The following is a 24,481-nucleotide window of genomic DNA, read 5'->3' as shown; positions in this document are numbered from 1 at the left end:
AAAAATATAAACACGAGTGATCTAATAACATTTCACAAATATGAGGGGTGAACATAGGAATCTGATGCAAAACATATAAAAAGTTAACAGAGAAAATGACCAATCAGAGAGGCGCTTTCATTGGGGTGTGTTGAACCGGAAGTAAACAAACACATCGACACGATTGTGCGTGCGTACTGTTTACTTCCTGTTCAGCTGTTGAGCAGTGTCATTGCATATGTGATTCACGTCTTAATATAATCTGTTGTTGTTTCCGTTCGAACACGATTTGAAAAATGGTACGTATCACTAACACGTTGTCGTGTTGCTACGATTCCTTAGCATACTTGTTTGAAGTCGATATTCTGGTTCATGTTATAGATCTAGACAGTCCACTGACTTTCTTCAGAAAGATATTGTAAAACATCTTGTGAAATCCACCACCATGACCACCGCGAATATTGTTTGAATCACTGACATAGAGCCAATATGTTCGATATCCCTTTCTCTTATGTCTATTTATGTTTATATCCCAGTGCCTGTAAACAAACCCAAAAACTCAAAACATGGTAAGTACTTATAAGAAATGACGACAATGAACTCAGTCCAACTGAAAGTAAAATTTTGTAGTTTTTTTATATCGCTATTTATACCACGAGGGATGAATTAGACAATTTCATTTAATATGTGTGACTTCATGTTTACACTGACAGGAATACAACAACCAGCTGTAACAGAAATAAAATAGTTCATCAAAAGGAGAGATGATGAGCGTATGTATGCTCAACGGCAGCAGTGCAGCTTAACAAGCACAGCTTCGCCCGCTACCAACAGTTCAATTACGCCTCACGCTCAAATAAACTCACACTCATCTCTGGGAGCAGACACACCTTGGCGATCCAACACCACTATTCGATCTTAGGTAGCCGACACGCCTTGCGATCCAACACCAATTTTCGATACTCGGGACCTGACACGACTTTCGGTCCAACACCTCTTTTCGATACTTGGGAGCTGACACGCCATGCGATCCAACACCTCTTTTCGATACTTGGGAACTAACACGCCCTGGCGAACCAACACCTCTTTTCGATACTTGGGAGCTGACACGCCTTGCGATCCAACACCCGTTTTCGATACTCGGGACCTGACACGCCTTTCGGTCCAACACCTCTTTTCGATACTTGGGAGCTGACACGCCCTGGCGAACCAACACCTCTTTTCGTTCTTAGGGAACTGACGCTCCTTTTCGATCTTAGGGTACTGACACGCCTTACTGATCCAACACCCCTTTTCGATCCTTTGGGTTAGCCTGATTACGACTAGAGGTAGCCATAGATTCTTACCTTTGCACAGTGTTTCCAATTATCCAATGAGGGTAATCCTATTAGACTGGTCTGTTTTAACAAGTTTTGTCCCTCGATTAGTTACTCATTTTGATGGACAATGACAGGCATGGCTTCCTCAAAAAGACGAATGGAGAGAGTGTGACATCAGTAACACGCATGTGCAATTAATTGTTTACTTAATTGTTCAATGCTGTTAATGAAGTGCTAATGACCTATTAAATTAGCTCTTAATCCAGCACTAATTAGCCAAGCCGGTAAGCCATCCAACCGCTTTTGAGTCCCCACAGACCTAATTGGATCTGAAAGAGTGTGCCCGGTAAAGTACACTGTTCCCTGCTCAACTTTCTCTCCAGAAACATCTTTTGTAGTTATGTTAAAACAAATAGATTCAAATAATTTTATGATCAGATGACAAAGGTCTCTTAAGAACAACTTAAGTAAGTCAGTCACAGTGACAGCGTGTCATAATATATTTACATCAAATACAGGACGTGGTGCACCTGAAGAATGCAGTACCACAACTCCTTGTGAGGATGATCTCTGCCATAGGTCACATGTTTGAAAGACACACAACCAGTTTTTATGAGAATCTGTCGGACGCAAACATGCGACCTTTGGATTGTTACCCGAGAGCTTACCGACTGAGATTCACCCAAATTGTGATTGTTAGTGCAAATTTAACCTGCCATGCACAAGACGTTACAGAACTGAACAGAAGGATTTGAGTAGTGACAGACACTTACAAAGGTGACGGGTAGGCATGGTGTCTTGTGACAACACCTGCCCCATGCCGTAATCTGCAAGACACTGTATATTATACCTTTTTTTAGGACATTCTTCTGTATCACTACCAAATTTAACATTTTGGATGACAATCAGACGATGTCCTAGAAAATGAATTTCAAATCCCATTCTGCATTCTATAGACTCACTTGACAAGAGTATCTTGTACCCATAAGGCCTAGGACGCCTAGGACACAGAGCAAGCTTACATTGGTCCTCGTCATCAAAGACACAGTGCACAAACACTGCTGTATAGTTAACCATTTGCTATTTGTCTTTTAACCATGTTAACATATGCATGTTAACCATAGACGGCACATCACTTTTAGTCATACTTTATTTATTTCATCCTCAGTTTGGTTTTGGACATATGTTCCCGGAGGTGGGTCGGCCCTTCCAGACCACCTACAGATGCTACTCAGTGACGATGCTGGGAGACAGAGAGGACGTGGAGAGGGGAGGCAAAAGTGGGTTTTACCAATATTTTGTTTACAACCAGTTAAATTTTTGAAGATAAACAAAACATAATCAGTGTCAAAATTAAAATATATCACAGCAAGTATTATTTCAAAGCATACAATCACTTCTTCAGTAGAATATTCATAAGCCAACATTTCAAAATATGAATTTATCACTTTCAGCATTGATACAATATTCAGCAGGTGCCTTCATAGATATAATGGAGAGTAAGATGATGGAGAGTAAGATGATGGAGAGTAAGATTACCTAGATTCATGAAACATGAATTTGATGTTCTATCTTTTACTTTCAGTTATAATGCCACCTTCTGCTCTTGACCAGCTCAGTGAGTATATCCAACTGTTTTGTGTGCATGTTCAGTAGTAATGTCCAGACAGGACCAAAGTCAGTACAAATATGTGACCCCCAGGAGAAAAGGGACCTTATGTGTGCTAGGATACAATTGTGTTGTGAACTTGTGACGTCATATAGAAAGACATTTGACGTCAACTTAATTCCGAAAAATTGCCATGCAGATCTATGCAGACTGTACAAAAATATCTTTTTTTTGTCTTGTTAAGTCGTAATGTAATACAAGTGTTATTTCAAAACATTTCAGCATACATGTCTACTTTTCGATTAATTAGTCACTATATCTAAATTATTATTATTATTATACATCAGTTATTATCTCAAATCTGAAAATGGGATTTTGCTGAAATTTTTTTCAGCAGTTTGATGCCAAGTATCTCTTTAATAAATAAGAATTGAAGCCTGTGCATTGTGTTCCTGTTTTCCTGAGATACTATAGTTTTAGAATATAATGACAGTCTTTACATTTTGTTGACTGGGAGCACGGGGACGTTCCATTTAAACAGAGGGGGTGGGGATCCCACACTGATTTGCTACGTCTGCACTTGCTACAAGATGGCATGTTATCTGCAATGAAGCAGAGTGAAATCACAATGCACCCCTGCCCGATTGTGTACGCTATAATCTTTGTTCCAGTCTTGTTGGTTTATGACAAACAAGTTAAAAAAACATGTATAACAACACCACTTTAATAAACAATATAATTGCAAGCATACTCCAATAGTGAAGTACCAGGCAATGAAAAGAATACAGAATGCAAACCCTGAGATGCAGCAGCCACGTAAAATATTCAAGATGGCTGTATCCACTGTGAATGACAGCAGTAATGTGAAGACCGTGACGTCATCAACTCCATTGGTCACGTGGGAGCTGTTTGATAAGGTTTTCCCCAAAGCTAGTTGAAACAACTTCTTCTTCAGCAAGACTTCACACAGCTCTTCTTTCTGTCAAGAAAAGACAGTAATATGCAAGGAGTAATACAGGAAAAGTTAAAAATAATTTTAAAAAAGGTCCCTTATCTCATGGTTGGTCAGGGGCGTTGGGGTAGCTTAGTGGTTAAAACTCTGCTCGTCACTCCGACGACCCGGGTTCAATTCCCGACATGGGTATAAAATGTGAAGTCAATTTCTAGTCTCCCCAGCCGTGATATTGCCGGAATATTGCTAAAAGTGGTGTAAAACCATACTCACTCATGGTTGGTCACATATATTGAATGCCCAAAGATAACCATCTAATACCCAATGTGAGAGATAACAATGATAACATGGGAGTAAATACTCAGTGGCTTAGCACATTATCTGGGGCCGTGAAGCATTATGTGCAGCAGTCAGTGTGTGTTTTGTTCCTTCACAGCTCGGCTCAACATTCAGTACCCTATGCTGTTCAAACTGACCAATAAGAAGCATGGTCGAGAGACGCACTGTGGCGTGCTGGAATTTGTGGCAGACGAAGGCCGGATATACATCCCTTATTGGGTGAGTGACACTTTTAGATGGAGAGATTGTCAGCTAAAGTTAAATCCTTAAATACTGTAAATCTTGAATTAAAGCGAGTGTGAATTAAATGTGAAAAATGTGAGTGGTGTTTGTTCACATTAATGAAACTTCACACTTATATCTCCAAAATGACCATCAACAATAAGATGGCCTCACTGCACACTTTGGATAGCGGAAATACCTACTTGAATATAAACACAAATAACTATATCTTCCACATATCACGGTTTATTGAGCAGCAGTTGTAAGAAGTATATATCAATGTCATTCAAAGAATAGAATTATACAATGGGGGTCAGGTGAGTTATCACTGCTTGGGTCAAGAGTTCTACTCACTCGGGACAAACTAGTCATCACTGACCACTCCAGCAGTCCAGACAGACGCCACTCATGTAATGCTGCATCACAGGCCAACACAACCCAAAGCTCACCGATAGGCTTTATATCCCTATTCCCCTGGGGTTGCATTTTTGGCTAGGGGTCAGCAGTCGTATCAATTTTGAGACGCATAAATTTCAAGATTTACAGTTAACGTCTGCCTTAAATACAAACGCAGCCATGACAGAAAGGAAAAGGTGATTAAATGGCAAGGGTGTCACAAACACTTCTCTGAAAACTTGGAGCTCATGACTGAAATAAATCTAACAACCTTCCACAATACATAATTCCTGATGATTATTCACTGATTTACGGAAAATATTTGTGATTATATCATTAACAATGATTCTTTTCTTAAATGTTTTCTGATTTCCTTGTTCAACAATCTGGTATCAGACCTAGTTGTCTTGGATGCGGCAATTCACTGTACAGAGTTACGTCCCTTAGCTATTCCTGGATCTGCTGCTGATGGGCGAGAATCCCAAATTGATCCCAATCAGGTTCAATGGTCTGTCAGTGTTAGTGCTGATGGGGTAGACCTTGATATTAGTGAAACACAAAACAGCATAACACTACATTTTCTCACTTCAGGATTTGATTAACATTTCTTAGGTTGTTGATAATATTTAGAAATAAGTACTTGCAGAGGCCAGGAAGAGATGTGACTTGTGTTATCAGTCATTGATACCAGTGTCAACCTGAGGTCTTTTTGTTTTTAATAATTCAAGGTGTTTATAGAAGTTTATTTTGGCAATCAACTGAGCAGGATTGTGAGAAATTTTAAGATGATGAGAATCCTGTTTGCTTGTTTCAGATGATGAGAAACCTCCTGTTGGACGAAGGTGGACTGATACAGATAGAGAACGTTTCACTCTCGGTCGCTACATTTGCCAAATTTCAACCTCAGTCCGTCGATTTCCTCGACATCACCAACCCAAAAGCTGTGTATCCTTTCAAATTTGAAACGTGTATTGATGAACGTGTGTAATTCCAGTATTGTCTAAGAAGGCAGAACTAGACATAATGGGAGAATATTGTTACATGGCTTTTTTTGTTGCAGTATTTAACTGTTTATCGTCAATACTGGACTGTCGTCTATACACTAATTCAGTTTCATTAAGATCAGATCAATTATTCCGTTACATCTCTGACTGGAGATGTTGATGAACCTACATAATTTTAAACTAAATTGTCTTCATCCGTTTGGCTAGCAAACCAATTCACGGCCATCTTGGCAGGTAGCAGATGACGCATTACAATCAGATATGCTTGGTAAAGTTACTACACTGCTATTGCTTGGTGTCCAGTATATGATTTGTCATTGTATTTACATTGGTAAGAAGTACTGCATTTTTGAACGTTTGAACCTTATTTGTCAGTGGGAGAAAGTTACTAATCAGAAACATGTAATTTAGTGCAAGGTAAGCAGGGCTCGATTTAGCTATATAAAAAATGCACCAATGCAGCCTGTTGTAGGAAAACTGCAGCCTAATATTTATGTCAACATTGGTGTCTGCCTAACCATTACTTGTCCACACTAGAACGATCTTTGAACACACTCAATACCTCAAAGTTTATTTACCATTCTACATAACTAATCTCTGTGATGTGTGTAATTTGTCTTTCCTTTATGGGCTTGACATCAGACTTGGGGTATTTCAAGATTAAGCTCCTATTACGTTTTACAGCAATATGTCGTTAATTAATGTGACACTGGTAGCAGACCGGCCTATGTTCCAACTTTGATAAATTTATGGGACCAGAGTGCAACCTGGTTTTGTCTGGTGCTACTGGGTATTCATGCCAACCTGCACCCGTTGGTGGTTATATCAAGTTCCTTAGGTCGAGCCTTGGTAAGATATTAAATGTATATTGTGTCCCTTTGTCAATGTTGGTAATTACTTATGTGAGTGAATCTGTGATTCATATCAGGTTTACTTATTTTACCGATTCTTCAGACTTATGTTGCATGTGGATGCCCATGATGTGATGTGCAGTAGCCATATTCTCTCCTTAACTTTCATGTACAGACTTGAAAATGCTCTGAGAAACTTTGCTTGTTTAACAAAAGCTGATGTGGTTGCCATCAAATACAACGACAAGGTGAGTGAGGAGTGTCCTGATAATGTGACCATTAGCACAATCTTGAATAATGATATGTGATCTCTTGTGTCACTCTTTTCTATCATGGTTAAAAATTGTCATCAGAACAATCTCAGAACACCATACGTGCCATCAGAACGGTCTCAGAACACCACACCTGTCATCAGAACGGTCTCAGAACACCACACCTGTCGTCAGAACAATCTCAGAACACCACACCTGTCGTCAGAACAACCTCAGAACACCACACCTGTCGTCAGAACAATCTCAGAACACCACACCTGTCGTCAGAACAAACTCAGAACACCACACCTGTCATCAGAACAATCTCAGAACACCATACCTGTCATCAGAGCAGTCCGAGAACACCACACCTGTCATCAGAGCAATCTCAGAACACCACACCTGTCATCAGAGCAATCTCAGAACACCACACCTGTCATTAGAATGGTCTCAGAACACCACACCTGCCATCAGAACAATCTCAGAACACCACACCTGTCATCAGAACAATCTCAGAACACCACACCTGTCATCAGAACAATCTCAGAACACCAGACCTGTCATCAGAGCAGTCAGAGAACACCACACCTGTCGTCAGAACAATCTCAGAACACCACACCTGTCATCAGAACAGTCTCAGAACACCACACCTGCCATCAGAACAATCTCAGAACACCACACCTGTCATCAGAGCAGTCTCAGAACACCACACCTGCCATCAGAACAATCTCAGAACACCACACCTGTCATCAGAGCAGTCTGAGAACACCACACCTGTTAACACACGGCTTTGTTTACAGTGTCTAGACTTGATAACTAATAGGCCACTATAGGCTGCTGTAATACTGCCAACTGAAGCTTAAATGTTCACTCATTCTTCTATTTTAGATCTATGAATTGTGTGTCCTGGAAACCAAGCCCGGTACTGCTGTGTCCATCATTGAATGTGACATGAACGTAAGTACATGCCTCTGTACACTCACGGGGAGTCCAGTTCAGAATACAATCTCATTAAAATCAGACCTCAGTTCTCGCTACCGCTAAACAAAGATCTGAGGACATCCCATTAGGGTCACGTCAGATCGACCTTTCATCCGACCAGTCAGAGCATCGCTTACCAGATTATGAAAGTGACAGTCGGAATGTGATTTCTAATCATGCAACCTCGAAAACTTTAACTCCGAACAATAGTTACGGGTTTAACGACTGAATCCATACAATCTAGACCATCTATTAGCCATTCCAGAATGTTCTTTTGTTCAGGTTTCAAATTTGTAATCGAGAATTTGTCAAAATATGTTTCGAAGCATAGTCGCCAATTTGAAATTAGTGCCGTAAAGCACGAGAAAGCTGCCTTCTGATTGGTCATTCCATTGGTCGGTCAAAGTTCGCGTGACCTGTAATGGGATGTCCTCAGATCTTTATTTAGCGGTAGCGAGAACTAAGATCTGATTTTAATGAGATTGGTTCAGAATACTGCATCCACTGTCATAAGTAACATGAGCTTACTTACAAATTGGTCTAGCAGTTGGTCGGGGGGAGTGTATTGGAGCAGGTTGCTTAATACTAGGGCTGCAACGAATATACTATGAGGTGAATGCGATTCGTATCACGAATATAGAGTAAGTATACAAATATTAATTCACGAATACAATAACAAGTCAGCAGTTGTATTATGTATTATTTGCTATATTCAGTGAAACAAAAGCAACACAAATTATTTGACATGGTTTGTTAACTATTAACATATTATACATTTATATACTGCACTTATCCAGGTGGTAGTATCTGCTTAAATGCGACAATGACCAGTGACTGCATATTCATGAATATTCGATTCTATTGGTCACAAATTCAATTCACAAATGGATACGGTTCGATTCACCGAATACGTGAGTGAATCGTAACAGCTCTACTTAATAAAGCAAGTACTATAGGTCTCCAAATAACATTTGCCATGGTTTGTTAACTATTAACATATTATACATTTATATACTGCACTTATCCAGGTGGTAGTATCTGCTTAAATGCGACAATGACCAGTGACTGCATATTCATGAATATTCGATTCTATTGGTCACGAATTCAATTCACAAATGGATACGGTTCGATTCACCGAATACATCAGTGAATCGTAACAGCTCTACTTAATAAAGCAAGTACTATAGGTCTCCAAATAACATTTGCCTGTCAGAGTCTCATTATTCTTTCAATGAAGAGGATATGTTTCCCTATGCATTGATATTCTTTTGTAATTCAAGGATAGCTGTGAACAGGGAGTCAGATAGGTCTGCAGGGAGTCATGGTATCAACTACAACCTGTTCCATACCGGGTGCACGGGTTCCCCAGTCGTCTAAGGCGCCGCGATTCGCTGTGCAGAGTTGCGTCCCTTGGGCATGCCAGAAACCTATGATTGTGGGTTCGAATCCCGGTTCGCCCCAATTATGTTTCTAGGTTTGTCAGCACCATACCTGTACTCGTGGGTTTCACCGAAATGGTAAACATCTGAAACCTGCATCACTTCGGGCTTTCCTCCCACATTTAGCTGGCACGCCGCGATATAACTGGAATAATGTTAAAAGCAGCGTTAAACCCAACTCACTCACTGTTCCATACCTCAGTAATATGTAGCAGTTATTGACCTGTTTGTCAAGATGCATGTATGTGTTGGCATTCCCTGTTAATGAAATGAAAAGTCAACAGCATTCACTTAGACAGTCGATGGGTTCGAATTAAATGTCAAAATGTCATGGAATTCTGAACAATACAAGAAATGTAAATGTAACTTGTCAACACATTGAAGCCTTGTCCTGCTTGTGTGTTGTGTACAGGTGGATTTTGCCCCACCAGTAGGTTACCAGGAACCACGGCGCCAGAAAATGGAGGAATCTCTCAGCACAGACGGGGAGGTGAGTTCTGTAGCCAGGGTAAATACTTTTGTCCAATGGGTGGTTATTGTTTGGGTCAGGTGATGTACATTTATTTATTAAATAAAAGCCTCATGGTCGTTGTTTATAGTACAATAAAACACTGCAGTGAGAATAAACCATGAGGGGCGCAGCATGTCTGACATTGGGTGAGTGAGTGAGTTTATGCTTTGCGTCACATCGGCAATACTTCAGCCATATCGTGACGACATCTGACATTGAAACCTGCATGTGTGATAGAGTGTTTTGCACACATCTCCTGATCTGTTGGCAGTACTTGTGGGGGAAATTGGAGTCTTGAACTAATGATCTTCTGTTTGTGGTTAAATGAAGCCACAAGTGGCCCAGTCATTGAAAAGACACCACAATTCACTGTGCTGAGTTGTGTTTCTTCAGCACAAGGACCTACTTATGGTCATTTTTTTTGTTTTTCAAATTGCAATTTACAGAGCTCCAGATAAGCTTTTGGTGTTGTGGGTATTTTACCCATGCATTTTAAAATCATTAGGTATCAGTAATTCTATCTGCACTTTCAAATTTCCGTTACCCACTAGTTTTTACACATGTGGGTATTTAAGTTAAATATTTAAAAACACTATTCATCCAGTCCCTGCAAACTGGTGTCATGTGGGTTTGAGAGCTTTATAGGACTCAAAAATACCACGATACTTCCACACGAAAGTGTGATGGCAAATGATCATGATGTGAGTGTCATCGTGGAGTTTGGCATGGTTGACGAAATGCCCGTTTATAATTTCAAAATAAGTTGCTGATTTGCTAATCGAATACGCAGGGTTACTTCACAATATTTTGATGATACGCACAAATATTATTTTTGTAGCGTATCTGTAATGTTCGTTGCGTATTTGATACGCTTGGATTATATTTTACTGTATATTTCTGCATTTCTGATGCGTATTTCACGCAGATACGCAGCTTATCTGCAGCTCTGAATTTACCTAATTATATTTTGTTTTGTCAGCACCAAACCCGTTTATCACCAAAGTGATAAACATCTAAGACCATCCCTCTAATTTTTTTATTTTTTGGGGGGGGAGCGAAGTGGCCCCTAACATGAATATCTTAGGAGTCAAACCTAAGTTTTTAGGAGCCGACAGATATCTTAAACAGATATTGTCACTTTATGAAACCAAGTGGCAAGCAGTAGATAAATTTAGGTCACCAATCATAGATTCAAGTCTCATTTGTACTCAAAAATGGTCGCTTCTAAGAGGGTTCAAGACCAGCACCACTTGGGGCTTTTGTCCAAGATGACATGCAACTGTAACCCTGTACAACACATGCAAAACATTATTAAAATAAACTCATCCCCTTGATTGATGTTGCTGATGTGAGATCAGTTGTCAGTGTGTTAGTACTGTCAGATAGATGGCATGATGGTCTTGTAGGAAGTCCACCTGAAGTAATGCTGGCCTCTGGTTGCAGACTGGGGCACGGGTGGCCCAGTCATCGCGATTCGCTATGCAGAGTTGTGTCCCTTGGGCACGCCAGAAACCTATGATTGTGGGCTCAAAACCCGGTTCGCCCCAATTATGTTTCTAGGTTTGTCAGCACCATACCCGTGCTTGTTGGTTTCACCGAAGTGGTAAACGTCTGAGACCTGCATCACTTCGGGCTTTCCTCCCACATTAAGCTGACACGCCATGATATACCGTATTTGACGTAATAAGCGCCCAGGGCGCTCTCAAAATTAGAAATATGGGGGCTCTTATTAGAATATTATTTTGGTGAAAAAAAACAGAGGTGAAAGATAAAGTTTGTGGTTTATGCTGACAGCCTGAAATGTTTATATACGACAGATATATTTTTCCAGAATTTAATTGCCCATAATTAAGGGTGCATATAACACACGAGTGCGTATTATACGCGAATAAATAAGTCTTGTGTACATTGATCAATCAGAAGGGGTGCTAATTGGGATTATTCACTAGCCAATATATAAGCAAATATCGCCGTGGGCGCTTATTAGAGCGAGGCGATTATTACGTCGAATACGGTAACTGGAATAATGTTAAAAGTGGCGTTAAACCCAACTCACTCACTCACTCTTGCTGCAAGGCAGGTAACTTCACAACAGATGGATTTCAGCATAATTTTCTTTCTTCTTTTTAAACAGTTAAGTGAAGAAAAATGTATTTCAATGTTTTGACTTGTGTTTCAGGAAATGGACACTGGCGCAGATGATGTAGACAGTGCCTTCAGAGTGAGTGGGTTTGCACTCTTCATTGTGCTCATGGTGTTGTCACAATTGATTGTAATGTCGATGTATTGCAGTTGTTCTTGGGCCAAGCTGGCAAGTTAGAAAATAGTCGATGCCGTTCTAGTCGGGTTTGCAAGTATGATGACACCAGTGTTCGAAATACCTGCCTGCCCGACCGTCCGAGACGGGTTGATTTCAACTCGGGCTGCCAGATTTTCAAATCCCCCTGCCCGACAGTCGGGTTATATTTCATATGTAAAAGTATTCAAAATATTTCCCGATGATAAGCATTAATTCACATGTAAAGATGAATGATAAAATGTAACCAAAAAGAAACCCCGTTAGCTTATCCTGAGAAACATGATTATAGTGGGCAGGCAGGTTTTGGTCAGGGCTGGCAAGTATTTCAGCTAGCCAGTCCTGTGGTCTGGCTGAAATTTTAGGGAGTTTCATACCCTGATGACACATAAATGCAACACATAGACAGTGGTATCAGAAACAGTCAATCAATATACATGAAATGTTTAAATCACATTGTGTTTAAATGCATGTTTATCTTTCCTAACACTGCAATGCGTCCCAGTAATTTTCAGATTGTCTCTGACATTAACTTAATTTAAAGATTAAGAACAAATATATTGTGATTTATGCTTTTGAATTGACATCCTGATATAAAGTCATATAATGTTAGACAAAAAATATCAGATATGTCAACACTCATAGATAAAAGTCAAAACTATCCTCAGGAGGCCTCAGTTTTTCAACTTTTAGCTGCTCGTCTTAATATATTTAACATAAAACACCCATTGGTGAGATTCTCTGTACCAGTTTGATGATTTGGTCATGTTTTGTTCTATCACTGCAGGCTTTCAGTGGTCAAGGTAACCGTCTTGATGGGAAAAAGAAGGGAACAGACAGCTCAGCCACAGCATCAAGCAATGCCCCAGCCAGGTCAGGAGTTATCTCCCTTAGATTGGATCATTTTTACAAAAAGGCTATTATAGACCTACTGTCCCCAAATAGTTGTTTAACAATATGCATTCACTCATCAAGAGGTCGGGGGCGGTCGGGTAGCCTAGTGGTTAAAGCTTTCGCTCGTTATGCCGAAAACCCGGGTTCGATTCCCGACATGGGTACAATGTGTGAAGCCCATTTCTGGTGTCCCCCGCCTTGATATTGCTGGAATATTGCTAAAAGCGGCGTAAAACCATACTCACTCACTCACTCACTCACTTACTCCTCCTACTGTCCCCAAATATTTGTTTAACTATTTGCATTCACTCGTCGAGAGGTGAGATGGCTGAGTGGTTAAAGTGCTTGCTTGTCATGTGGAGACCCTGGGTTTATTCCCCACACATTTCCTTGTGTCAGGTTGGTTTCCAATGTCCCCGGGCACTGCGATTATTCTTGAAAATGGTTTTCAACAGCACAACCCTACTCACCCATGAAGTAGAGGGGGCACGGGTGGCCCAGTCGTCACTCACTCACTCACTCACTCACTCACTCACTCACTCACTCACTCACTCACTCACTCACTCACTCACTCACTCACTCACTCACTCACTCACTCACTCACTCACTCACTCACTCACTCACTCACTCACCGATGAAGTAGAGATGTTCAGATTCATTTTTAAACTTCAAGGAATTACTTGAATTAATCTGTGATTTGATTGCAGAGGTATTCCCAACTACAACTACAAACGTGGGACCCTCACCTTCATCAGGACGTCCAGGCCAGTTGCTAATGGAAGTGCAGATGTAAGTTTTAGCTTCTGTTTGGACTGATGTCACCATTCAACTACCCCTCATCTTCAGTTATCAGGTTGTCTACCGGTCTGTATGTCACTACTCAGGGCTGGGGATGTCACTATCAGTCTGTATGTCACTGTTCAGTGCTGGGGATGTCACTATCGGTCTGTATGTCACTGTTCAGGGCTGGGGATGTCACTACCGGTCTGTATGTCACTGTTCAGGGCTGGGGATGTCACTATCGGTCTGTATGTCACTTCTCAGGGCTGGGGATGTCACTACCGGTCTGTATGTCACTTCTCAGGGCTGGGGATGTCACTACCGGTCTGTATGACACTGCTCAGGGCTGGGGATGTCACTACTGGTCTGTATGTCACTTCTCAGGGCTGGGGATGTCACTACCGGTCTGTATGTCACTGTTCAGGGCTGGGGATGTCACTATCGGTCTGTATGTCACTGTTCAGGGCTGGGGATGTCACTACCGGTCTGTATGTCGCTGTTCAGGGCTGGGGATGTCACTACCGGTCTGTATGTCATTGTTCAGGGCTGGGGATGTCACTACCGGTCTGTATGTCACTACTCAGGGCTTGGGATGTCACTATCGGTCTGTATGTCACTGTTCAAGGCTGGGGATGTCACTACCGGTCTGTATGTCACTACTCAGGGTTTGGGATGTCACTACCGGTCTGTATGTCACTGTTCAGGGCTGGGGATGTCACTACCGGTCTGTATGTCACTTCTCAGGGCTGGGGATGTCACTACCAGTCTGTATGTCACTGCTCAGGGCTGGGGATGTCACTACCGGTCTGTATGACACTGCTCAGGGCTGGGGATGTCACTATCGGTCTTTATGTCACTGTTCAGGGCTGGGGATGTCACTACCGGTCTGTATGTCATTGTTCAGGGCTGGGGATGTCACTACCGGTCTGTATGTCACTACTCAGGGCTTGGGATGTCACTATCGGTCTGTATGTCACTGTTCAAGGCTGGGGATGTCACTACCGGTCTGTATGTCACTACTCAGGGTTTGGGATGTCACTACCGGTCTGTATGTCACTGTTCAGGGCTGGGGATGTCACTACCGGTCTGTATGTCACTTCTCAGGGCTGGGGATGTCACTACCAGTCTGTATGTCACTGCTCAGGGCTGGGGATGTCACTACCGGTCTGTATGACACTGCTCAGGGCTGGGGATGTCACTATCGGTCTTTATGTCACTGTTCAGGGCTGGGGATGTCACTACCGGTCTGTATGTCACAGTTCAGGGCTGGGGATGTCACTACCGGTCTGTATGTCACTGTTCAGGGCTGGGGATGTCACTATCGGTCTGTATGTCACTACTCAGGGCTGGGGATGTCACTACCGGTCTGTATGTCACTACTCAGGGCTGGGGATGTCACTATCGGTCTGTATGTCACTGTTCAAGGCTGGGGATGTCACTATCGGTCTGTATGTCACTGTTCAGGGCTGGGGATGTCACTACTGGTCTGTATGTCACTGTTCAGGGCTGGGGATGTCACTACTGGTCTGTATGTCACTGTTCAGGGCTGGGGATGTCACTACCGGTCTGTATGTCACTACTCAGGGCTGGGGATGTCACTATCGGTCTGTATGTCACTGTTCAAGGCTGGGGATGTCACTATCGGTCTGTATGTCACTGTTCAGGGCTGGGGATGTCACTATCGGTCTGTATGTCACTACTCAGGGCTGGGGATGTCACTACCGGTCTGTATGTCACTGTTCAAGGCTGGGGATGTCACTATCGGTCTTTATGTCACTGTTCAGGGCTGGGGATGTCACTACCGGTCTGTATGTCACTACTCAGGGCTGGGGATGTCACTACTCAGGGCTGGGGATGTCACTACCAGTCTGTATGTCACTGTTCAGGGCTGGGGATGTCACTACCAGTCTGTATGTCACTACTCAGGGCTGGGGATGTACCTTGTGTGGTTTTCAGATCCCTCATCGTTGGTTATCAGTTGGTCTACCGGTCTGTATGTCACTACTCAGAGCTACCATTCAGTAAAGTGTGTCAGTGTGAGGTGTAGTATTTACAGCTCACTTCCCAGATTGCTATTTATTTTAAATATTTTTTAAAACCTGTCTACTAATCTCCTTAATCACTAACCTCCAAGTACATAAACTTATTTCATCGAATTGAACTTTGAATCATTCCAGATCAAAGCAGAAAAGGATAGTCATGTCAGAGGGGCAGCCATCTTGTTTTGTGAACCTTGTATTTGTTCTTCGATGTGGAATCCTATAATCCCACATCAACGTAATATGATTCCTTTGTACCCTTCTATGAACACCTGGTGTCATCAATGATTTTCAGTGATCCATTCATATAATGTTCACAGCTATTTTGCCTTTTACACACAATGGAATCTGTCTGTCGTAGAATCAAGAATGGTTTTCCTCTTGCGTTGTTGTTGTTTTTTTATTTACACTCCCAAATACTCATACAATTCTTTCTTTGTCAGGACAAGGATGACAAGAACTTTGAAGCCTTCTCAGGAGAGGGTCAGTCGTTACGAAGGAAAGGCAGGAAATGATCGCACTGCCAACTGGACAATTGTTGATATTTATTTCATTGTACAGATCATCCACACAATGCTTCTGATTGTTTCGTCATACCACGACTGAACAGCAGCATGGGGTCATATTGAAGTGATCTAATCTACGCTGCCTGTTGGGATTAAGGTCAAATTAACCTCATTCACAGTGATTGGCTAGAGATAAATGGACATCATTCCTCATTATTGCCAAATGTTAAATTCTTTAGGACATTCAGCAGCACTGGTTTGGCTTAGTGGGTAATGCCTTGACTGGTCACACCAAGGACATCAGTTTGATCCTAACTTGTGTGCAATGTGTGAAGCCAAGTCTTGGTATCTGAAACGTAATGTTATTTGACTTTTAGTGAAACCCAGGTTAAAAGAGAGTTACCTCCCTTACCCCAGCGCCACCTACTTCCTCCTACTCAAGCATGGCAAGCAGATGACATACATTGAGTAACAGCATTTTTAAGCTTTAGTCATTATTCTGCATTGAATACCGGTTCTCAGAGTTTAAGATGGATCATAATTTACTATAATCATACATTTTTTAATAACTGATTAGCAACCTTAAGGAATATTCTGGGAAATACAGAGATTTTTGCACCTGGAACATATTTTAATCAGGCTTCATTGCTGCTATTGACAGGCTTCTCAAGGGCTTGAAAAGGCCTCGACTTTTGTTGCCTGTCTTCAAAAGACCTTGACTTCCGCAATATGTCTTGATATGCAAATAACAGCATGATGTTTGCTTGATCAAATACATAACCTTGTTTTTTGGAGAGGTTTGGGCTTATGTTTCTATGAGAAAATAAGCCTATGTTTAAAACTATTGGTAACAGACAAAATTGCATCAGATTATGAGAAAACTCCACAGGATGTGAGATGTTGATATTATTTCAGTGGGTTTCAGGACTTCCATTCAATTCTGCGGAATGTCAAGCACTGGAAATGATTTGCAACTGTGTGACTGACACTGGTATATGACAAGGCTATGTTATTGTTGGGTGTCTGTAAAATGTACAATGTGTTCTACAATCAAAGGAAGATGATCATTTTGTAAATAAACATCATTTGACCTCAGGCTTATTATTTTGAGTGATTTAATTGGGCATAGGTTCGGGAAAATATGATGTGTCAATATATGTGTATTAAAATTTTGGTTTGTTGGTAGGCTGTAGGGTAGCCTGGTGGTTAAAGCATTCGCTTGTCACGCTGAGCCAGGTTCAATTCCCCACATGGGTACAATGTCTGAAACCAATCTCTGGTGTCCTCATTGCTGGAATATTGCTAAAAGCGACGTAAAACCTCACTCACTCACTCACTCACTCTGAGGAGTGTGTGCTGGACACCTGTAATTGTGGGTTTCCCAATAAGACATAAACATCCAAACTTGAGGGGGCGGTCGGGTAGCCTAGTGGTTAAAGCGTTCGCTCGTCACGCCAATGACCCAGGTTCGATTCCTGACATGGCGACAATGTGTGAAGTCCATTTCTGGTGTCCCCCGCCGTGATATTGCTGGAATATTACTAAAAGCGGCGTAAAACCAAACTCACTCATCAAACTGAGGTTGTTGCAAATTTGGGTTCAGAAATAACTTCATGAAAATGTGCATATTTGAGGGTTGTACCATTCAATATAGGCAGGGGAGCACGGGTGGCCCAGTCGGCTGAGGCACCGCGATTTGCTGTGCAGAGTTGCGTCCCTTGGGCACCCCAGAAACCTATGATTATGGGTTCGAATCCAGGTTCGCCCCGATTATGTTTCTAGGTTGGTCAGCACTATACCCGTGCTCCTGGCTTTCACCGAAGTGGTAAACGTCTGAGACCTTCATCACTTCAGGCTTTCCTCACACATTAAGCTGACGCCATGATATAACTGGAATACTGTTAAAAGCGGCGTTAAACCCAACTCACTCACTCACTAATGTAGGCAGAGCATTGCTTGTTTTTTGGTATGATATGGTCCTCTTTCATTACAATTCCAGCTGATAATCATCTGTCTTTGCTTGTGATGGTTTCACTGACCCCAATGCATTCTTCTGCCCTTACACTACTTCGGGGTAGAATAGCTCTTCAGCAACCCATGCTTGCCCTTAAAGGCGACTAATGGGATCGGGGGGTTCGGCTGTCTGACTTTATTGATGCATGTCATCTATCCCAATTGTGTGGATCGATGCCCAGCATGTCAATCACTGAATTGTCTGGTCAAGACTCGATTATTTACAGACCGCCGTCATATAGCTGGAATATTGCTGAGTGCGGCGTTAAACAACAAACAAACAAACAAATACGTCGACGACGGTCATTCTAATTCAGCACATCCCGCCGAAAGGGTATAATACACTGACGAATCGTTGATATTGCACTGGTGACCCCATGTCTGACGACACATTGTCACCGTGTCAACTGGCATGTTTATCCTTGTGCCTAAGGTGGTAATAAATAGTTCCCCTAGTCAAGCAAGGGGTCGGAAATGTAGGTTTGTGTCGCAGCAAATGTCATTATCGCTCATCTGTATGTTTGCGCTATCGTGTAAGTCCACCATACACTGTTTCATGGATTACAGGCGGCACGGGTCGACGAGTCGTCTAAGGCGCCGGCATTCGCTGTGCAGAGTTGCGTCCCTTGGGCACGCTAGAAACCCATGAATCCCGGTTCGCCCCGATTATGTTTCTAGGTTTGTCAGCACCATACCTGTGCTCGTGGGTTTCACCGAAGTGGTAAACGTCTGAGACCTGCATCACTTCGGGCTTTCCTCACACATTAAGCTGACACGCCGTGATGTAACTGGAATACTGTTAAAAGCGGCCTTAAACCCAACTCACTCACTCAGTCACTCATGGATAACATCCAGATGATTTTTAAAAAAACACAGAAATCCCATGATATTATCGTGAATATCCCAACATTCAGAATTTTGTCTTGTTATTTTACACTAAGAAACAGGATTGTTAAAAAGAAGAAGTAACTTTAATGAAGTTATTATACGAATATTTAGATAACATGTTAATTTATATCTTGTATGAACTGTTAGTTGTTATGATGCAACAATGCCTGTCCTCAGAATAAAATCGCATGTTGTACTTGTATATGTAATGTTCTTCTGATACCGTGGTCCAAGGCCTGAAAGTAATGAAGTTCAATCAGTTGAAACAATCCTTCATGAATATCTGAATACTGAGAGGAAACTGGTCATTTGCAAAGTGGTTTGATGACAATTATCTTGTGTTAAAAGTGAAAAAAACCAACAGCTAAGGAATTAATAATTGATTTAACATATAAGAAGAACAGCATAACACCTGTCAACGTCAATCACGAGACTTTGGATGCTTTTACGGAATATAAATATTTAGTTACATGTGTAGGTAATAAGATACACTGGCATATTATCACTGATGCTGTTTTTAAAGAAATGTCAACAGAGGTTACATGTTTTGCGTAAATAATGCTCGTTTATGGTTAAGAGAGTATTGTCTCTTTTTTTCGTTAACGTGACTTATAGTTTTCCCGATAGTGCTGCTACGGAGCTCCTGATGATCAAAACAAACCACGCTTGGGCAATATTGCTTTGAAGCTCGTAAGATAGCTGGCTCATTTAAAACAATATCTTACTATCTTCAAAACAATATTGCCCAAGCGTGGTTTGTTTTGATCAGAAAGAGCTTCGTACCAACTTTAAGTCGTCTCCATACAAGATCATTGCTCTCCGTATCAATCACTGGATTGTCTGGTCCAGATTTGATTATTTACAGACCGCCGTCCACAGTGAGTGAGTATGGTTTTGTGTCGCTTTTAGCAATATTCCTACCAGATCACGACGGTAGAGACCAGAAATGGGCTTTATACATTGTACCCCTATGGGGAATCGAGCCCGGGTCTCGGCGCGACGAGCGAATGCTTGCACCACTAGTCTACCCAAAGACGTATATACGTCCGTGGTCTACCCAACCGCTCCACGTGTAAAAAAATGCAACTCGTAGGACGAAAGTCTACATTTCAAACTTCTGTAGAAAATGTAACAATACGCACCTTTGTAACTTCAGACAACATATCACCGCGTATTTGTATTGCCCTTGAGGACATCTGACAATAACTTTATTTCGACAAGAACTTGTTGAAACAAACGTAAAACACTTTCAATAAACTTCGAAAATTCGGCCAGATTAACAAGTTTTCACTATATGATGTATCGAACACCTGTTCTTGTTTTCCTGTCCAACAGTAAATTTATTGGTGTCATGGGACCAGTAAGACAAGGAATCAGGACTGTGACATCTTGTACTAATTAACGACACCTGAACGACAGGTTGAACCCCGATGTATGTGTGTGCTATTTGTCATAAAAATACACTAAAACTCACAAAACACATGTACCTGAACTGTAATCAGGTGATTTATCCATGCCTCTTTCATTGTCAGGTGATAAATATAATGCGAAATTAATGGTGGAAAGTTGACGATGCATCAAGCGTTCTTGTCCCTCAAGTCACTTTCTGGGGAGCATCTCAAAAGTATTCTGTCAGTACGTTGGATAATTATCAATTATGCATGAGAGCAATATATTGTTTTATGGACCAAAGAAACCGAGGCCAGCGGCCTAGGTCAATATCAATTTCTTTGGTCCATAAAACATATTTCCCAAACCGAGGTCAATTATAATTAATGTTTTGTAACATAAAATAAAAACAAGAATATTTCAAATTCAACAAAAGTTGAATGCGTTGTCACGGGAAGTCACAGGAAGTCACTACAACAAGTCATGCGTTACGGTGTCGCTGATTGGCTGAAAATATTTCTTTCCTGTGAGCCCATTGGCTTAATCACGCAGGGCAATACCACTTTTGATCGCTGCACGGCAGGGTGGCATTCGTCACCACTCGCCCCTTTCCGTAACCTGCAAGAAGCTATTCGGCTTGTCCCGGAATAACACAAGTTGGTCACGAATGGGCAGGGTGGGTCTCAGGGCAAGACCGTGTTTTAAAGAAGCCAATGTGACCCTTTGCCAACCAATGGAAATACAGATATAATTTGTAAGTGAATAACGACATTCAACCATTGCTATTATACATCTTCTTGTCAGTTTAAGCAATTAATACAGTGAGAGTTTTAATAGAAAGATTTACACATCGCAGGATCTTCCGGTAATTGTATCACCCAAGTGCCTTCAGTATGTATCATAATACAATGTATAATATATGTGTATAAGATATTCATAATTTAATGGATGTACAATACACCAAATAATGGTGGGCAATCCACTGGAGATTGTATATATTCCACCAACTTCTTTTTAATTACTTGTTTGGTTTGCGGACCCTCGATTCATAAACTCTCATTTTCTTAGGAGACATGTCCATTTTATTCACATTTCATGGAAAGACTTTATGCTGCAACTTTTCCATCAATGTTTCAAAATCAATGACCTGGTTAATTGGTAATAGTATGTCGTATGTAGTATTTTTAAAAATGAGAACACGTTTGTTTTCTACCAAACGAGGAGTAGGACCTTAACCTGTCGTTTTCAGTTCATTCGGCCGACTATAGGTTTAAGAGATATCATTTTTGTCAGTTCATTTTATCCCTATGTTGTTGTTTATGTGAATCCGAGGAAATGAAACAAGACCACATTACAAACAATAAAATTAAAGGAATTAAGATTTTTTTAAAGAAATAGAATTGTTGTTAAACAGCTTACCTTTGAGATTCCCTTTGGTGTAACTTATTTTTAAACAAACGCTATATGGTAACGTCTTAAAATGTAGGGTCGTTAATGATACGTCCCCTAACTTGTTTTGTCTTTCCACAAGAAATACTTCCTCGAGAAGCTCATGATCAATCAAACACTGTGACCTAGGTTTTCATTGGTCCTAAATATAACATCAACTTCAACCTTGAAGATTTCCGCTTCTTTGTTCTCGCTCGACATACAAACAGTACAGCACGAGCGACAGTCACGTGACTAGTACAAGTGTGACGTAACGAAACAGTGACGTTGTTGAGTGACAGGTGTACATGAACAGGGATCTCAGACTCTCCGTTTACGTCTGTAACTTGTGGAATGCGACAGTAAATATTTACCTGACTAGTAATTGAACTGTTTGCACTGATGAATTACTGTCGGCCCTTTATTGCCGACAATAGCAGCAAGAATACCGATGCAGTGTTAAGCTTTAATCACTCACTCACTCATAGGTGTAAAATCGACAAATGTTTGAAGATCGACAAAATTAAAGCTTTAAGTGGCGTGAAGCTAAACTCATTCATTCAATGACCTTTTAATGCCCATCGATGCATAAATGTTTATTCTGAAGTAAATTCATTAGAAAGTATATCCCCATGCTTGATTATGATTTAAAATGAAACAAAGAAGAAATGGTTATTCGATGGTGATGTATTTGATACAGGTATCATAGTTGTATATTGGACCTTAAGTCTGCAGTGTTTCAGCGACTGTTGTTAGCCTAGTAACGTTTTGATAACCTTTGTAATTGTTTGATCAAATGCATTTGAAGTGTTTACTTTCTTTGGCCCTGCAGTGTAATACTCTTGACAGTGTTTTAATATGTTCTTTAGTAACAGTTTTTTTTATCATATTTTGGTTTGTTTGACGGAGGTCTGTAAACAGAAGTTTCTGTATCATGTCAAACAGTGATTGATATTATGAACAACGACCCACGCCGTCGGGGCCCGAAGACACGTCATCAATATCGTCACAAGTTATGACAAGACACGGAAAAGATCCGAAAACAGGCTTTCGTGTTATAAGTTAAGCTTTGTTAATTAACCAATTAACCGAGTATCCTTTATCTTGGGTTAGAAAGTGCTTGGATCTCTGCTAACTTCATGTATAAAAGTGCAAAAAGTAAAACAAATTTCTATTTTTCTTTTTTGAGTGAGTGAGTGAGTGAGTTGGGTTTAACGCCGCTTTTAACAGTATTCCAGTTATATCGCGGCGTGTCAGCTTAATGTGGGAGGGAAAGCCCGAAGTGATGCAGGTCTCAGACGTTTACCACTTCGGTGAAACCCACGAGCACAGGTATGGTGCTGACAAACCTAGAAACATAATCGGGGCGAACCGGGATTCGAACCCACAATCATGGGTTTCTGGCGTTTCCAAGGGACGCAACTCTGCACAGCGAATCGCGGCGCCTTAGACGACTGGGCCACCCGTGTCCCCTTTTCTTTTTTGACGCAAACCAGAACTGAGAATCAAGTTTTTGATAGGCATTTAGAAGTGATACACATAAAGATGAGAATTTATGAATGAGAATGATGAAGGAGTAAGTATATACTCCGAAACGTTGTGTTCCTCATAATAAGGGGCGGTCGGGTAGCCTTGTGGTTAAAGCGTTCGCTCGTCACGCCCAAGACCTGGGTTCGATTCCCGACGTGGGTACAATGTGTGAAGCCCATTTCTGGTGTCTCCCGCCGTGATATTGCTGGAATATTGCTAAAAGCGGCGTAAAACCATACTCACTCACTCATAATTAAGAAGATGACATCCATAAATTCTCTTCCTCAGAACAGAGAATGTTTGCCGCAAACCAGAGCGTAGGATGTTTCAACCAACTTCTCAAAGTATTTATATCCTGACGCTTACCATGCACTTCCCTAGAGCCACAGACATGTGTAGATGCTAGACACCAGCCTGTGGTCTATATCTCATTCGTGACCAACTCGTGTTATTCCGTGACAATAGCTTGCAGGTTACGGAAAGAGGCGAGTCTATATATCTCATATCTAGTGCATTTTGTACGACTACATCCACCCTTGTATCATAATATAAGAAATAACTTCTTCCCATCATTGATCTGATTAAATACCAAAGAAAATAGCTTTTAAAGCATGCCAAGGCCATTGAGGACATCTTGATGACGGTGATAATCATGACAAATCATCACCGATGTGAAACGTTGTCCTCATCTTCCCATGCGAGTGACAACCCTCTCATAAAGTCTCCATGATTGACACACATCATTTGTCATGGATCACACGAACCTTCTACGGCATTTGCGCATGCGTGACGTCACGGAGAAGACAATAGACGAATTAGCCAATCAATCTTCAGAGTGCATGCGTCACCTTTGTGGATCCGAGGC

General features: G+C 41.3%; 1 protein-coding gene across 1 annotated transcript; it reads left to right on the top strand.

Moving 5' to 3' along the window:
- Window positions 1–139: 139 nt before the first annotated feature.
- Window positions 140–17,463, top strand: LOC124137782 (ubiquitin recognition factor in ER-associated degradation protein 1-like). The gene is made up of 12 exons (XM_046504222.2): window positions 140–278; window positions 2,467–2,578; window positions 2,884–2,916; window positions 4,296–4,417; window positions 5,631–5,761; window positions 6,847–6,919; window positions 7,811–7,879; window positions 9,755–9,832; window positions 12,033–12,074; window positions 12,937–13,022; window positions 13,751–13,832; window positions 16,306–17,463. The coding sequence occupies exons 1-12, from the start codon at window positions 276–278 to the stop codon at window positions 16,375–16,377; spliced, it is 903 nt and encodes a 300-aa protein (XP_046360178.1). The 5' UTR covers window positions 140–275; the 3' UTR covers window positions 16,378–17,463.
- Window positions 17,464–24,481: the final 7,018 nt, after the last annotated feature.

Source organism: Haliotis rufescens, unplaced genomic scaffold (assembly GCF_023055435.1).
Source record: "Haliotis rufescens isolate VD_foot unplaced genomic scaffold, xgHalRufe1.0.p SCAF_99, whole genome shotgun sequence".
NCBI classification, from domain to species: domain Eukaryota; kingdom Metazoa; phylum Mollusca; class Gastropoda; order Lepetellida; family Haliotidae; genus Haliotis; species Haliotis rufescens.
Note: the sequence above shows the minus strand (reverse complement) of the source record. Positions and strands in the feature narration are given on the sequence as shown.